At 44.0% G+C, this 17877-nt stretch overlaps 1 protein-coding gene across 4 annotated transcripts in view; it reads right to left on the bottom strand.

The window, feature by feature from the left end:
- Window positions 1-17877, bottom strand: part of TPM4 (tropomyosin 4) — a 106001-nt gene that overhangs the window by 39050 nt on the left and 49074 nt on the right. Inside the window, exon 1 of one of the 4 annotated variants that reach the window (XM_077475952.1) lies at window positions 6337-6640. The exons of 2 other annotated variants lie outside the window; for them this stretch is intronic. In XM_077475952.1, coding sequence (XP_077332078.1) covers window positions 6337-6468 — 132 coding nt within the window. In that variant the 5' untranslated portion in view covers window positions 6469-6640. Of the gene's footprint in view, window positions 1-6336; window positions 6641-17877 lie in introns of those variants that run through there. One more of the 4 variants, XM_077475951.1, reaches the window with a different exon arrangement.

Below are 17877 nucleotides of genomic sequence, written 5' to 3'. Positions count from 1 at the left end.
GTTTCTTCCAGACGTTTGTTGGACGCAGTCTGCTGGAAGATCACAGGAGGGGGGAGTGGTATTCTCACAATGTGGAAATGGTTTGGGAACACATTTCATACATCCTGTTTCCAAGTTAATAAGCAACTCATTGGGAGTACTCAGTGCAAAGTTTGGTAGGAAATGAGAGTGGGCATATACAATGTCATTTGTAACACAGCCATTAAGAGAGCGCGCTTAGTAAAAAGCACCAAATGGTACTTACAGACATAACCGTGATTAGCACACCCAGAGGAGCCATTTTATTTTGTTATGCACAGACACAAAATTGCCAAATACACCATTCCTACAAAAACGTGCATGCTTACACCCCGAGTATTATTTTGCAATAGGCACGAGGTGTACACAAGACCGAACACAGCGGGCCAGAGGAAGCTGTGCACATTCTACAGCTGCGAGGATTTGCTTTGTGGCCAAAATGATTTCTCTGATGAGTTAGACTTGCTGCAACTGCATGCAGCGCGGCGATGGAAGGCTCCATTCACACTTGTGCGACTCCGAAGTCATGCAATTTCCATTGCAACTTTGGATGGGTGCGACTTGGATGTGACTGACGCACAACTATTGCATTGACATTAAGATGCGACTTTTGAAAGTTTACATTGGTCTACGGCAATCAAGTCGCATCAGGGTAGTGCAGGAACCTTCTTAAAGTCACTGTGTTTAAGATACATACATTTGAATGGCTTCCATTGAAATACATGGGCTGCGACTTGTCATGCGACTGTGTGCACAGTCTTATGACACGTCCTCCAAGTGCAAATGGAGCCTTACAGGGGTAAACTATATGGCCCAACAGTCGCCTGTCAAACGCCCAGTGAAAAGATTAACTGCGGTCCTCTCTTCAGAGGGAAATGTAAATGAGCCCTAAGAGCAAAGCGCAGTAACCCAAGGCAACTGACTAACCTTCACTTTGATGATGGATACTGTGCTTTATTGGATAAGTCTGTACGTGGGGTTATTAGGCTGGTCATAGAGCGATTTTCTTTCCTGCAACCACAATAAAAATTGGCTGTGTCCTCTAACCGTTATATATGAAGCTAGCTACATTGATTCTGCCTCAGACAATCACTTTATGTACACATGCTCCTTGGGCTAAGTTTAAAGTGGATGTTAACCCCAAATTTTTTTTTTTCTTTTTTTAATGAAGACTCACATCTGCTACAACAGAGGATGTCATGTCATCTGTGCCCAGTCTTGCCACAAAGTTAAAGTGGTTTTATAGCCTTTTTTTTACTTTTACCTACAGGTAATCCTATAATAAAGGCTTACCTGTAGGTAAAAAAAATAAACAAATATTCCCCTCGAAATGAGCCGCTGATTGCATCGGCATATGCGCACAGGGGATTCTCGGCTGAAAGCCCGGCAGACGCTGGACCCTGCCGGGAAGAAATCTCCCGCGTGCACACGTGGGAGTGATGATATCGCGGCTCCGGCCACTCACGGCGCTGGAGCCACGATACCCGGGAAGACACACCGAGGGAACACGTCAGCTCCAAAAAAGGGCTCCAAGCAGCTAAAGGGGAGAGATTTGCCAGGTAGGGATACATGCACATATACTCATCACCCATGAATGCCTCTGAAGTGAGAGCCAAACATGGATTGGGCTCCAGAGGAGAGGTAGATTTAGACGCACATCCAACTATACCCTTAAAGTACATTAAAAGGGTTTCGTTTTGTAAATATTTGTGAAGGACCAATCAGATTTCATGCTCGTGTCCCCATTATGGTGGTCATGCACACTTTGATAAACGATCAATTTTATATATGGATATGAATAGTAATCAATCCAATCAATATGGCGCACGGAGGAAGTGAATTTTAATCAATGGTTGGAAAACACAATGGAAGCTCTTTCCACCATGTAATTCCATAATCTGATCAATCAGAAATACGATCGAATTCATGAACAAAAGAACCTCAGTGCTGCTGATAGATGCAATATTAGAAGCAATTCCCTCCCCCAGGACAACGGACTCAACGTGATGGAAACCAAACTAAATTGATCGAATGGGACGTTATGCTTATTTGATTAAATCACATGTCAATCAGATAGATGGGGCTGTGTATGGCCACCATTCTGGAGATTACCCATCTAATTGTTCTGGAAACAAAATGTCATCCGAATTGGAAGGGAGGTGAAAAAAAGAAAAAAAAGAAAAAAAGTTTTAGTTGTCACTGGAACAATAGAGGACCAATCTTCAGATGGGGACACTTCCAAGTGATAACTGTCCGAGGCGCATTTTGCGCTCGCTTCCTGCTGAGATCTGCAGGTCAGGAAGTAAAAGGAAATCGCCCTAGTGGGACAATCTAACAGGGTTTTCTACCTATTCTTCTGCTTTTCAAAGTTAAAATAAAAAAGGTTTTAGCTACATTTAACTAAAAGCAAAAGTATATATATTTTTTTTTTTATTTGATGGAGTGGCAATGGGTTAGAACCACTGTCAGTTTCTTTTTATTTGTGTAGGTGTCCCTGTTACAGATAGTTACCGTAATTGTCCTGATCACCAGTGTCACCAGGAATAAAAGTGACAGGAAATTCTAAATTATGAATCACTACCTGAACAAGACAAAGGAGAAATTTGTCAAAAAAAAAAAAAAAAAAAAAAAAAAAAAAAAAAATGGGAACACCCGTTCTCATTTAAAAACGGGGCGCTGTGCCACTTGTTGCCTGAAGCTCCAAAAAGTAAAAACGTCTTTGCAGCTTAATAAAGGGCGGCCAAAACCAGACAATTATGCTCTGCACTAAAAGCGCCTTTGAGGCGATTCAGTTCGCAGTTGTAGCGCTATACAAATCTCATTCATTCACAAGTCACATGTATAAATGCCTTTAAATTGCCTGGTCATGCTCATGTCAAGTGTCCATGGAGGCCAATAGGGGAAAAAGTAGCATCTCCTGGTAAGTCTACAAGACAGGAAGTGAAGGGAAATTTCCCTAATGAGACACAGATGGGAACAAAGGAGGATCTGACAGCAGTTGCTCTATTCAAAATACAAAAAAACATTTTGGCTTCACATCTACTTTGTGCAACCCCCTTTTCCCCTGAGCATTTTTATTATGAAAAGTAAAAATGGAGTTTAGAATACAGAAGAAAACATCACCCTAACAAAATCACACATTTAGTAAATGACAGAATAGGCGGCACTTCAATGATTCTGTGATAGTCAGGGTCACCATACATGTTACAATCTGGCCACACAATCACATTTACCAAAACTATGTAATATGAGAACCTACCTAAACTGTCCAACCAGACTCTTATGTTACATGTGTTGGTAGATCTAAGGCTTACCATACACATTACAATCTGACTGTACAACTGTAGATTTACCAAAACAATGTAATATGGGGCCGACCCAAATTATCCAGACAGGCTCTTTTACTACAGAGTTGTTGGTAGTTCAAAAGGTCACCATACGCATACAATCAATTTTAGATTTACCAAAACTATGTAATACAAGGACCTACCTTTACCATACAATAAGTCTGCATCCGATCAGACAGACCCCTGTACTACATAGTTGTTGGTAGAGCCCATCATATACATTATGATCTTTGTACAATCAACCCTAAGACCTCTTTCACACTGCGCCACTTTCATGCTATCACAATGGGGCGGTGCGCTTGCGGGATGGGAAGAGAAAAGTCCTGCAAGCGGCATCTTTGGGAGCGGTTTATACACCGCTCCCAAAACGCCCTGCCCATTGAAATGAGAGGACAGCGCCGCTGAAGCGCCTGCAGAGTGCATCGGCAGCGCCGCTTTTAACCCTTTCTTCGGCCGCTAGCGGGGGGAGTTAGAAGCACCCCGCTAGCGGCTTAAAAGTGCTGTTAAAACAAACAGTAAAGCGCTGCTAAAACTAGCGGCACTTTACTGCAAGCGCTGGGCGCTTACAGTGTGAAAGTAGCCCAATTCTACCAAATCTATGTACTATAGGAGCCGACCCAAACGCCACTCAATCTATACCTAATCAGGCAATCCCTTGTACTACATTGTTTTTGGTAGATCCAAGACCCCTTTCACACGAGGCGTTTTTCAGGCGCTTTTGAGCTAAAAATAGTACCTAAAAAACAGCTCCCCTGCAGCCAGCGTGAAAGCCCGAGGACTTTTACACTTAGGCGATGCGCTGGCAGGACGTTTAAAAAAAAAAAAAAAAAAACTCCTGCAAGCAGCATCTTTGGAGCGGTGTATACATTGCTCCTCCAGCGCCCCTGCCCATTGAAATAAATGGGCAGTGCTGCCAAAGCACCGCTTTGCGGGTCGTTTTAACCCTTTTTCAGCCGCTAGCAGGGATTAAAAGTGCCCCGCTAGCGGCCAAAAACCTCTGCAAAAAAAAAAAAAAATACAGTTTTAACGTCTTCGTCCGCCCGCTCCAGTGTGAAAGCAGCCTAAGGATCATCATATACATTATATAATCTCTGTACAATTGACACTTGGAGGCAGAACGGCTGCGATTCAGCCCACGATCCCAAAACGCTGGGAAATGATGACAAATCGTACAAAACACTTGTTCAGGTACCATTGATTTTTCATGGCATCTAAAAATGCGGGTGCGATTCAGCTATGATAAACCTTGCTAAGTGTTGTGCGATTTGTCACTTTTTTGCACAGCGTTTTGGGATTGCCACGATTCTGCCCGAAGACACAATGTGAATGGAGCCTTAGATCTACCAAAACTATGCAATATAAAAGAGGACCTACCCAAACTATTTGTATCCAGTCAGGCAGGCCCCTGTACTACATAGTTGTTAGTAGACCTAAGGCTCATCATAACAACTATGTAGTACAGGGGCCTGCCTGACTGGATACAAATAGTTTGGGTAGGTCCTCTTTTATATTGCATAGTTTTGGTAGATCTAAGGCTCCAGTCACAATCGCTGCGATTCTGCCCGCAAATCCCAAAACGCTGTACAAAAAAAAAAAAAAAAAGAAATTACAAAATCGCACAACACTTAGCACGGTTTATACGTAAATCAATAGTACCTGAACAAGTGTTGTACGATTTGTCATTTTTTGCCCAGCGTTTTGGGACTGCGGACAGAATCACTGCGATTCTGCCCACAATCACAATGTGAATGGAGCCTTAGATCTACCAAAACTATGTAATATAAAAAAGGACCTATCCAAACGATCTGTATCCAATCAGGCAGGCCTCTGTACTACATAGTTAGTAGCCCTAAAGCTGGCCATACACCATACAAATTTTCTTATTTATACTTTATTCTTTAGATTTACCTTCAACTATGTAGTACAAGGGCCTGCCTGATTGCATACAACGTAAAAGTGTTCAGGTTTGACCTCCTATTATATGGTTTTGGTAAATCTAAAAATAAAAAGTTGTACAAGAAAATTGCATAATGTATGGCCAACCTTAGGCTTGTCGTATTCATGAGAATATCTTTATACAATCAACCTTTAGATCTACCAATATGTAATATAAAGTCCTACCCAATCAATATTCAATCATGTAGATACTTTTACTACATAATTGTTGGTAGATCTAAAAATGAATGGCAGCTAAACATTTGCGATTTGTCGTTTTTTTTTTTTTCCACAGCATTTAGGGATCGCAGGCAGAATGCTTTAGATCTACCAAAACTATGTCATAGAAGGGTAATCTGTATCCAATGAGGTAGGTCCTTCTACTACATAGCTGTTGGTAGCTCTAAGGTTCATCATATACATAATAATCTATGTATACAATCCACCAAATGTAATATAAGGACTTATCCTATCAATCCATATCCAATGAGGTAGGTCCTTCTACTACATTAGTTAGTAGATCTAAGGCAAATCTATGTAATATAAGGACCTACCCAATCAATCTGTATTCAATAAGGTATGTCTCTCTACTACATAGTTGTTGGTAGATCTAAGGCTCATCATATACAATCCACCAAATCTATGTAATATAAGGACCTACCCAATCAGGTAGGTCCTACTACATAACTGTTGGTAGACCTAAGGCTCATCATATACATGATAATAAGTATCCATCTACCAAATGTATGTAATAGAAGGATCTAGTGTAAGCATGCAATGTGTTGGTAGATGTAAAAAGGAGGAGATCGTACAATGAGATTGCTGACGTTCCAGGAGAGATTGGAAGGTGTGTGCCGATGATAAAAGGAGCTAACCCAGGCAGAGAGTGTCCAGGATGAGATCGGAGAGGAGTACAGATAGGAGAGGAGTGGAGGGAGCAGAAGCAGCGCTCAGTAGTAGTAGTAATACGATAGTAGTGATAGGACAGAATGGAGAGGAGACAAAGGCCGTATAGTGTGGAGTAGCTGCGCCTCACTTTCCCCCGCATATCCCGTTCTGTATCCAGGTCCCTCTGGAAACTCTGCGCTCTGTCCTCAGCATCGTCGGCCTGTTGCTGCAGAGCCTGGATCTTCCTCTTCACCGCTTCCAGGGAGTTGAGTCCTGCCATTGTGAAGAGCGTAACGCACAGTGCTCGGGGTTAGGATGGAGTGGTGTCCCGGGGATGGAGCAGGCAGTCAGTGAGCTGTGAGTAGCGGTGTGCTGAGCCAGGCAATGTTACATGAATGGAGGATACAAGTCGGCTCAATGACTTCTACGGTGGAATGTCTTGGGTGAGGTCATGGCACGAGGGGGCGTGCCTTGGGCGGGGCCGGGCGGTGACGTTGAGTGGGCACAGGGCGGACCCCCCGGTAAAAATTTGCAGGATTTTTCGACTTATTTGGGAAGAAATTGAGGAGTTTTTCCTGCCCCTTGTCAGTGACTAAGCAGGTCTCCTGGAAAGGACAGCCCGCTCCCTCCCTGGGCTTGTCTCTTTTCCTGCTCTACACAGGACTGATGAGGATGCAAGGCTAGGGATACTAAAACGTGCTGCCAGCCAATCACATTCTACCTTCAGCCTCTTCAACTAAGCTTTCACAATAAGACCTGGAATCTGATTGGTTTCTAGGCAGAGTTGCACTCTCCAGTTTTAGTAAATAACCCCCTTTGTGTCTTATCCTAAATACACCCTTCCCCTGCCTTCTCATGTGTGAGAAAATAGATCCCCCCAACAATAGACACATCAGACCCACCCCACAACAATAGACACACCAGAAACAACAGACCCCCACAACAATAGATCCCCCACTAGCAACAGAGGACCTATCAATATACCCCACAAGTAAAAAAGAAGCCCCCCCACCAGTAACAATAGACCCCCCAAGAACAAGCCCCCAACCCCCCAGTAACAATATACCCCACAAGTAAAAAAAACCCCACCAGTAACAATAGACCCCCCAAGAACAACCACCCTCCCCAGTAACAATATACCCCACAAGTAAAAAAGAATTCCCCCACCAGTAACAATAGACCCCCCCCAAGGAACAACCCCCCTCCCCAGTAACAATATACCCCACAAGTAAAACCAGATTTTGCACTCCAGTTTTAGTAAATAACCCTCTTTGTGTCTTATCCTAAATACACCCTTCCCCTGCCTTCTCACATGTGAAAAAATAGTTCCCCCCAACAATAGACCCACCAGACCCCCCCCCACAACAATAGACACACCAGACCCCCCCCCCACAACAATAGACACACCAGACCCCCCCACAACAATAGACACACCAGACCCCCCCCCCCCACAACAATAGACACACCAGACCCCCCCCCACAACAATAGACACACCAGACCCCCCCACAACAATAGACACACCAGACCCCCCCACACACAACAATAGACACACCAGACCCCCCCCCCCCCCCACACACAACAATAGACACACCAGACCCCCCCCACAACAATAGACACACCAGACCCCCCCACAACAATAGACACACCAGACCCCCCCACACACAACAATAGACACACCAGACCCCCCCCCCCCACACACAACAATAGACACACCAGACCCCCCCACAACAATAGACACACCAGACCCCCCCCCACAACAATAGACACACCAGACCCCCCCACAACAATAGACACACCAGAAACAACAGACCCCCACAACAATAGATCCCCCACTAGCAACAGAGGACCTATCAAGATACCCCACAAGTAAAAAAGAATTCCCCCACCAATATAGGGTTGCCACCTTTTCTTCAAGTCAAACCCGAACACTTTAGCAGCGCATGATTTTTTATTTTTTTTATATAGTGTAAACTATACATATATTTTGCTATTAAATAACATTTCTAATCATATGAAGTTAATAACAAGAGTCCCCCTTTACATCAGAGTCCACAGAGTTCCCCTTTTACATCTGAACTTGCAGAGCTCCCTTTCAAAGTAAGGAGGGACTCTGCAGACTCTGATGTAAGGGAGAACTCTGAGGACCCTAACATAATTCCCACATCCTCTGGGAACCCTGATATAAGGGGAAATACTGGCCTCTGGTGTAAAGGGGAACTCTGATGTAAAGGTTGCTCTGAAAACCCTGATTTACCTTAGTGTACTCACTCAGAAGCAGGTGAGAGAAGAGGGGAGACTTCGGTCACAGACAGGGATGGATGGTGAGCTCACTCACCCCTTGGCAGTCAGCATCTCTAATCCAGATGTATCTGAGGCTGCTGGATTCAAATTTCCGGACCCAACTTTCCTTTTCTGAGGCACAGCGCCAGGGATTGGAGTGTGGGAAGAAACAGAGGGGTAGGGGAGGGGGGAAGAGGTGCAGGTCGAGCCCTCTCTCCTCTCCCATCTGTGTGTGTTTGGGGGGGAGGGGGGGAATTGTTAGTGCTGGCTTTGGGCAGTGTGAAAGAGTGTAATAGACAATCTCAGCTTAGACAACTGCAGCCAGCAACCCTGCTGGGAAGCCATAGTCCAGTCTATATAATGTGTCCGGGTTTCAGGCGGTCTGAAACCCGAACACATGATTCCAAACCCGAACTGTCCGGGTGAATCCTGGACAGGTGGCAACCCTACACCAATAACAATAGACCCCCCCCAAGAACAACCCCCCTCCCCAGTAACAATATACCCCACAAGTAAAAAAAAAATGGCACATCCTAAACTGAATGGTGCTACAGCAGAATGCGGTTCTATGCAGAATGTTTTTAGAAAAGTGGCGGGACTTCTTTTCTGTGTTTTTCACATGTAGTGGAGTGCATTAAAATGAATGGGCTGTCCTATGTGCAAGAGCATGCAGAGAGGCACCCACACAAGCAATAGTGCCAACCAAGCCCATTCTCACCACCCAGCATTGAGCTGTGATGTGTAGCGGGTAGATGGGGCAATTTGCTGTGTGTGCCGTTCACACCACTGAAGTGAAAACAAGTAGGATGTTCTTTATTACTATACTGTTTTTGGCGCACTACAACACCGTGTACGGCGGGGCATAATCAGGAATGATATGTCAGTTTGTGACATTGCAAAAGGCTGCAAAATGAAAAAAAGAAAAAGTTGAATAGTGTGATGCATTGTAATAATCACATGACCTTGTGTAATAATCACATGACCCTGTTCCCTTCCTATCGCACACCAGGGACCGCTTCTGATATGAGGTCACTTTGAAATTTTAGATAGCCAAGCACAATATGAAGCATAAGCATAATATGAATCTAGATTATTTTTTTTAATTATATTTAGCACCTTTAAACATGTAAAATGAGTTATATTAGAAAAATATATATAAAACCTATTAAGGTTTATAAGGTTTTATATTTCTTCTGAATGTGATACCACGTGTTTATCCTAAATCTCATCTGACTACTATGTTTATATGCAATATCTTTTTTCTAAAGTCCAAACCATTGAAAAGGGACTGTATAGCCTAAGCATTATCTTTAATGGATATTCAGACAATTAAAAATGAAAGGAAATTGATGTAAAAAAACAAACAACTGAAATTAACTCTTTAATGAACGGGGGGGGGGGGGGGTGCGATACAGATTCTCACCAAGGGAGCTGGAGAACCTAAGTACGCCTCTGGTGAGAGGACGTCCTTCCAAAGTGAGGGAATCCTGGGGTGTCACCAGGGTGACCAGAACTAGTGTCCCTACTGGAAGATTTCCCCTCTATTACTTTTCTGGGGGCAACCCAAAAATTATTTTTTGCTTTTTACTTTCATCTTTGTTGATAATGGTAAACCTGAGAGGGTGACTCTCCCTTAGGCCCCGTCACACTTGTACGACGTGTCCTATGATTTGGGACTGCAAAGTCACATGACAAGTCCTTCCCCGTGATTTCCAATGACTGCCATTGATATTAGTACGACTTCCAGTCGTGCCAACTTCAAAGTAGTCCCTGCACTACTTTGGTCCGACTTTGATGCGAGTTCGGGTTCATAGACCTCAAGTCTCCCTGAAATCGCTGTAAAATCGTGGCAAAAATCACGCGACTTTGAAGTTGCGGTAGTGTGAATGGGGCCTCAAGGTGAGCCACTGTTAGTACAGCGATCACTTCTGCTGTCCTATTGTGTTCTGACAGTGGGACTCCCCCCAGAACACACCGAGCAGCGTTTTCCTCCATTGGCTGAGAGCGCTGATTGGGAGCCGGCTTCTATCCAATCAGATGCACTACACACAGGTCGAATGTTGGCCTTTTTCTATTGAACTTACCGATGCCACCTGACATTGGGCCCATGTGTACTAGGCTTAACAGGGGCACAGGCAACAATACAAACTGACAGGTGTTCTAATCCCTCTCCCTCCCTCTCTAATTCCACATCCAAAACTAAAAAAATATAATGTAATAGGGTAAAAAAAAAAAAAAAAAATGTAACAGGGTAAAAAAATTTTTATAGGGCAAAAAAGAAAAAAAATGTAATAGGGTAAAAAAATAAATAAAAATGTAATAGGGTAAAAAAAAAAAAAAATGTAAAAGGGTAAAAAAAAAAAAAAAATGTAATAGGGTAAAAAGTAAAATAAAAATGTAAAAGGTGAATACTGGACAACCTCCTCACCCCCTAGGTACCCTCTGTACTTACCTCTGATGTTGCTGAGCTGTCAGCACTCACGCAACTGGTCCAGCAGTCTGTGAATTTTAAATCCCCACTTTTCTCCATGCAGCGCTTCTGGGACAGACCAGAATGTTCACTGTGATGGGTCTGACCAATCAGAAATAATCAGGTCTATCCCAGGAGTGCTGTACAGAGAAGAAGGAGAAAAATGGGGACCAGCTGTGGGTTTGCTGACAGCTTAGCAACCCCAGAAATAAGCACAGCACATGTAACCACACTGCTGTGCAGTGACATGAATAAATAATAATAAAAATGTCATAATCATTTCAAGCTGGAAAATGTAAAATAAAAAAAATATGTGAATGTTGCACTAACCTGCATTGTAAAACACAACATTTTACTGTGACTATAGCCTGTGTACAGTGACCTGGGTTTTTCTGCAGTGGATAGACGCAGGTCACTACTTGGATAATCGCTTTCTTTATGCCCCGTTCACACCCTAGCATTTCTGTGATGTGCAGGGCTTTGTAGTGCAGATAATTGCAGCATTACACTGGATGACACCACATGTTAATGCAAAGAAGTGCAACATACCACACTTCTATGCAGTAACGTGAATGAAGTGTCACTAGGTGATACACAAATAGAGTAAAGAAAAAAAGAGAAGTAAGCCATGCAAGGCGCTAAAACGCACATCACATTGCTCCCTACTGGAGATGACTGCATTTTATAATGCAGGCTTATGTGCACCTACCCTTATCCTGAGCTGAGCTTTTTGCAGGCAATTTGGAAGCGTTGTTTTTTTTTTGCACGCTTTGATGCGCATTTCTGACGTGTTTTGCAATCCTTTAAGTATGTGTATGCAACTCAAGCATAGGGTTGTTACCCCTCTGGGATTCACCTGGACGGCCTGGGTTTTGAGTCATGTGTCCAGGTTTCAGTCCACCTGAAACCCGGTCACATTATTCAGACAGGAATGTAGCTCGGAACAGGGCTTGACAGGAGGGTGAATGGGCACTATATTTTGTATTGTTCAGAACGTTTTCCCTCCCTCATTTTTATGAAGGGTTTATTATATTTATATATCAGATTTTTCTGTACTTACAGAGAATGAATTTTTGCATCCATACTCCCGATGAGTGAACGTGATTCACGAAACGCGTAGAGTTTTTTTATTCATGTGATGCCAAGACAGGTCGGCTTTTATACAGCATGTACTCATCTATGTATACCCTGTTTCCCCCGAAAATAAAACCTAGCGTGATTGTCGGTGATGGCTACAATATAAGCCTCACCCCCCTGTTTCCCCGAAAATAAGCCCTACTCCTTTGAAAATAAGACCTACAAGGACTTTAACTAGGGCTTATTTTGGGGGTAGGGCTTATATTGCAGCCATCATCGAAAATCACGCTAGGTCTTATTTTTGGGGAAACAGGGTATGTAGATTTATGTATCATCATTGTATTCAGTGTATGTGTTCATGGTATATTTTTACCAATATGTCAGCCTTTGTATATGGTTATGTTTATGTTTTGAAAACATTATCATGCATTTCTAGACCACGGAATTGCCTTTGATACAATAAAGCTTTTATCATATATTTATTCCATACACTCATTTTTGCAGCAATAAGCCTCATTTAAAGTCCCATTCTTTTCTTTTGTGTCAATTTCATATAGCCAGGGACGGACGCCTTTTACTGTGGACAGGTCAGGTCACACTTTTCTCTTTCTACTATGTGCACCACATTATTATTCTCTTTGGAGTGTCCAAAGGAGTCCCATATCTGTTACAATCCTATAGTGCAGGGATCTGCAATTAGCGGACTTCCAGCTGTTGCAAAACTACAAGTCCCATCATTCCTCTGCCTCTGGGTGTCATGCTTATGGCTGTCGGAGTCTTGCTATGCATCATGGGATTTGTAGTTCTGTAACAGCTGGAGATCTGCTAATTGCATATTCCTGCTATAGTGTATACCCAAACATTTTTTTTTTTACTGTGCACAGCTAAAGTGTTCAGGTTTGGCAACCCTACTCAAGCGTTTGGATCTGATTGGATTTAGTCCCTGTTCAGCCCAGCTTCTTCATTTTTTAAATGTCTCCTTCAAATATGTGTCAGTAACAAAAAGATGTGCACAGAAGGATACATTGTTATAAGGTGTCATGAGAAGCACTGCTAGCAGCAGCAAGTGGCATACAATCGTTTACTGGCGTGTTTTTAGATCATCAAGATAGCAAGCTCAAAGCCTCAGTGTATATCCTACAAGACAGACCACATAGCTATATAGACACAGTGAGCAAAACAATGGTGTGTGTTTAACACATCTCTCACTGTCATTTGGGCATTCCAACACACTTTTGTAAATGCCTATAGTCTATGAGAGTTCTTTGTTACATGCGAGCAGGCGCTGTCAGCTTTTTGTAGCATGTAATTGGTAACAATGGGTTTGCAGATGGGGTCGGCTGTCCTGCTACTGAAAACATTTTTAAGCAAAAAAAAGAACAAAAAAAAAAACAGGCTTTACTTTTATATACCAACGTTGACTAAGCTGTTAAAGTGACAACAGAACAAATAATAATAAAAAAGGAAAACTAAATTGTGATATGTGGTGATTAGGCTCAATGTGAGCTTTTTTTTTTTTTAAGTCAGTCAGTCCAACATTTCAATTTGCGCGCACGGCAGCCCACTTTTATTAAAAGGAAAAGAAAGTCGTAACACAAATTCGCCCACGCAGGAGTTTCAGTTTCACACAGCAGAACCGTAACAGAATATACCGAGCCACCTGGCTCTCCCTTCAGCAGTACCTCTGCTCTTCACACTGGTCACCCAGACTATGGGTTCCTCAGGCTCATTTAGCCTTTTAACCACAGCACATCACTGTACATGCCCACTCCTGGCCTGTGGATAAGGTCTCACAGGACCCCAGGCTCTCCCACTCGAGACTTAGGGCCGGTTCAGACTGCGACGCGAGGCGAGGCGACACGGCTCGCCTCGCCTCGCTCCCGCAAGTCGCCCCCATACAGTGCTATGGAACCGTTCTGAGAGGAGCGACTCGAGTCGCTCCGACTCAGAAAAAAGGTTCCTGTACTACTTCGGGGCGACTTCGGGGGCGACTTGCATTGACTTCTATGCAGAAGTCCTCTGCAAGTCGCCGCTGACCCCCCCTGCAAGTCGCGGCGAGGAAGTCGGAGACGCCTCGCCGCGGCTCGCAGTGTGAACCGGCCCTTACAGATCCCCCTCCTGGACTCTAGTTGACTCAGCTCTCTAGGTCTTCTCCAACATGGAGTCGTGTCTCCCTAGTAGGTGACCTCTCCTGGCTGGCACACACCTCTATCCTTACGCACTGGTTGTGTTTCTGCATGGCAGCAACTGCCCTGAGTTCTCCCCAGACCTGGTTTATAACAAAATATACACTAGTTGACTCAGCTCTCTAGGTCTTCTCCAACATGGAGTCGTGTCTCCCTAGAAGGTCACCTCTCCTGGCTGGCACACACCTCTATCCTTACGCACTGGCTGTGTTTCTCACCAGACCTGGTTTATAACAAGTATGTGCAGCTGGATGCACAAAAACCTGTAGAACTCCAGGAAAACCTGGACACAGGATTGAAGGTTCTATCCCACCCAAGACTCTTTGGAATCTTCAATATCCAAGCTCTGATCCAGGATGAAAGAGTACCATATAATACCTGTGCTTAGGGGAAAAAAACAACAAAGCAGCTAGCACAATTTGCAGGCAACAAATTAGGAACAATTCAGGTAATCAAGTGCAGCTCTAAGCATAACATATAATCAAAATCTAAAAATATATATAAATAAATAAAAATTTACACCAAAATGATTCTAAAATGTGCAAACATTCAAAAGATCTCATATGAGTCCATTAACAATCCTCTACACACGACCAGACTTTTCGACAGCAAAAGTCAGACAGAGCGAATCCGTCGGACAATTCGATCGTGTGTGGGCTCCATCGAACCTTTGCTGTCCAAAAATCTGACGGACTTTAGACATAGAACATGTTTCAAATGTTTTCGCTGGAACTCCGCCAGACCCAGTTCCTATCGAGAAATCCGTGTGTATGCTAGTCCGATGGATGAAAACCAATGCTAATTTTAGCAGAGTATGGAGGGCTAGGGCTACTGGCTATGAACTTTATTCTAGTTCGGTCGTACGTCATCATGTTCGAATACGTCGGACTTTGGTGTGATTGTGTGTGGCCAAGTCCGTTCATTCTGAAAGTCAGTCGGAAAGACCGTCGGACCTAGTCCCTTGGAAAGTGCGGTCATGTGTACGCGGCATTAGGGTGGCCAATGGGTGACAAAACCATAATCAGCCTGAAAGGCTGGCACTCAGAGATTTCAACCTTTGGGCAAACGAGCCTAAAGACCCCATCGCGACTGCCTGCATCAATCAACTAGAAGAACTGGGTCTACAGCAACTGATAAAGACTCCCACGCATGGGTCAGGACACACCCTGGACCTCATTTTCAAACAGAACATCGACGTCAACATACTCGACAACATAACTCTGCCATGGACGGATCACCACGCCATCAAATTCAAAATCGCTACCAACATCACCAACGCAAAACGGAAACCTGTAACAACGCACTGGACCAGATCCCATAAAAAACTGTACTCCGAAGCCTTCAAAACCACTCTGTCCAAAAAAATATCTACAATAACCTTAAACCACTCTACGGAGGAAACACTCAACTCCCTGAACAAGGCATTACTGCAATCAGCAGACTCGGTAGCACCAAAACGCAGGGCTCTCATCAGGAAGAAAAATGCTGGATGGTTTAATAGCTCCCTCTCCGTACTAAAGCAAGAACGCAGAAGAGCGGAAAGAACATGGAGAAGAAATCCCACCGAGGAAAACCTATTTAACTACAAAGGTCTGACAGAGAATTATCGGAAAGCAATCTTCAAAGCCAAAAAGGACCACTTCTCATATACAATCTCAACGGCCGCAAACCAACCACGGGAACTGTTTAAACTGGTTAATCAATCAATGAATCCGGTGTGCCTAGAACCCCCAGAAAGCGAATCCCAGGATTACTGTGACAAACTGTCAGATTTTTTCATCGATAAAGTCAAAACCATCAGGGAAACAATTTGTCAGAAGAAAACATCCAACCTCAGCCAGCAAAAACATAAAGAGGATGTCCGCACCAACATACCGCAACCGCCAAAATTTTCACTATCCCCAATTACCGTAGACACCGCAAAAAACATCATTAATAAACTGCGTGACAGTACCTCACCTATTGACATCATCCCCACAAAACTACTGAAAGAATGCTCCGACATCGTGGCTCCAACCATAACCCACCTCATAAACCGATCATTCCACGAAGGGATTGTTCCCAGCATCCTCAAACAAGGCATTGTCAAACCTCTACTCAAGAAACCAAACCTGGACCCTCAGGATCCAAACAACCGTAGGCCGATTACAAGCCTCAACACCATTTCTAAGATCATGGAGAAAGTTGTAGTACATCAGCTACAACTTCACCTGGATACTCACAAACTCCTGGACCCGCTGCAATCAGGCTTCCGCCCGGGTCATGGAACAGAAACAGCTCTCCTCAAGATTTGGGATGACGCCCTCGAAGCAGCAGATGACGGAGAGCCGTGTCTCCTCGTACTGCTAGACCTAAGTGCAGCGTTTGATACAGTAGATCACAATACTCTACTCGTCCGCCTCACAGAAGTAGCCGGAGTCCAAGACATAGATCTCCATTGGTTCGCGTCCTTCCTAGGAAATCGGTCACAGACAGTGAAACTAGGAAAATTCCTCTCCGAAACTCGGGCAGTCACCTGCGGAGTCCCTCAAGGCTCTCCATTGTCACCCGTTCTCTTCAACATTTACATTCGCCCACTCCTTCAAATCATCAGATGCTCAGATCTCTGCTTCCACTCTTACGCTGACGACACACAACTTTATTTCCGGATCAATGGAAAAAAAGATCACCAACAACAACTTGAAAACTGCCTCAAATCAATAGAGGACTGGATGACCACCAACTCCCTCCAGCTGAACCAATCAAAGACAGAGCTTCTTATCTTACACCCAAATCATAAGCCCGCAACCAAAACCTCCTGGTCTCCACCAACCGTCTTTGGGCAGACTATCTCCCCAAAGACCAAAGCGAAGAGTCTCGGGGTTATTTTAGACGCACAAATGTCAATGGATGCGCAAATAGGATCTGTAGTCAGTCGATCTCACCATCTACTGCGCATGCTTCGCAGACTCATCCCTTTTATCCCAAGGAATGACAAAGCAGTGGTAGTTGGAACAATCATTAATTCAGGACTGGACTACGCAAACTCGCTTTACATAGGATTACCACAATATCAACTTGCGCGATTACAACTGATCCAAAACACGGCGGCAAGGCTGATAACAGGAAAAAAACCCTGGGAATCCATTTCTCCTTCACTGAGGAGCTTACATTGGCTAACCGTAAAAAATCGGATCACGTTCAAGACCCTTTGCCTCACCCACAAATGCGTGCATAGAGAAGCTCCGCAATACCTAATGGAGAAAATAAATCATTACACACCAAACCGCAGTCTTCGATCAGCCAACAAAAACCTCCTCCTCGTGCCCAAAGCCCGGTATAAATCCAAGGGTGATCGGAGATTCGCTGTCCAAGGGCCTCTGCTATGGAATGCTCTACCAATCAACATCCGCCTGGAAGAAAATCACCTGGCTTTTAGGAAAAAACTCAAGACCTTCCTCTTTTAGCAGATGATCAAAGCTCGCCACAGCGCCTAGAGGCGATTCAGTTCGCATTGCGCGCTATATAAGTATTTCATTCATTCATTCATTCATTCATTCATTCCAAAAGTATGACGTAAACCAGAGAAGTCCTCCACCAGCAGTTATCATACACAGCCTCTTACCAAATAGCTTTGACCCCCAAATAAACAGTCAGATGCCTAATGGTAATGGCTGGACTTCCAGGGGATCCACC

This window comes from Lithobates pipiens, unplaced genomic scaffold, assembly GCF_037356315.1.
Source record: "Lithobates pipiens isolate NorthernLeopardFrog02 unplaced genomic scaffold, aLitPip1_a1.2 Scaffold_13, whole genome shotgun sequence".
Taxonomy (NCBI): Eukaryota; Metazoa; Chordata; class Amphibia; order Anura; family Ranidae; genus Lithobates; species Lithobates pipiens.
Note: the sequence above shows the minus strand (reverse complement) of the source record. Positions and strands in the feature narration are given on the sequence as shown.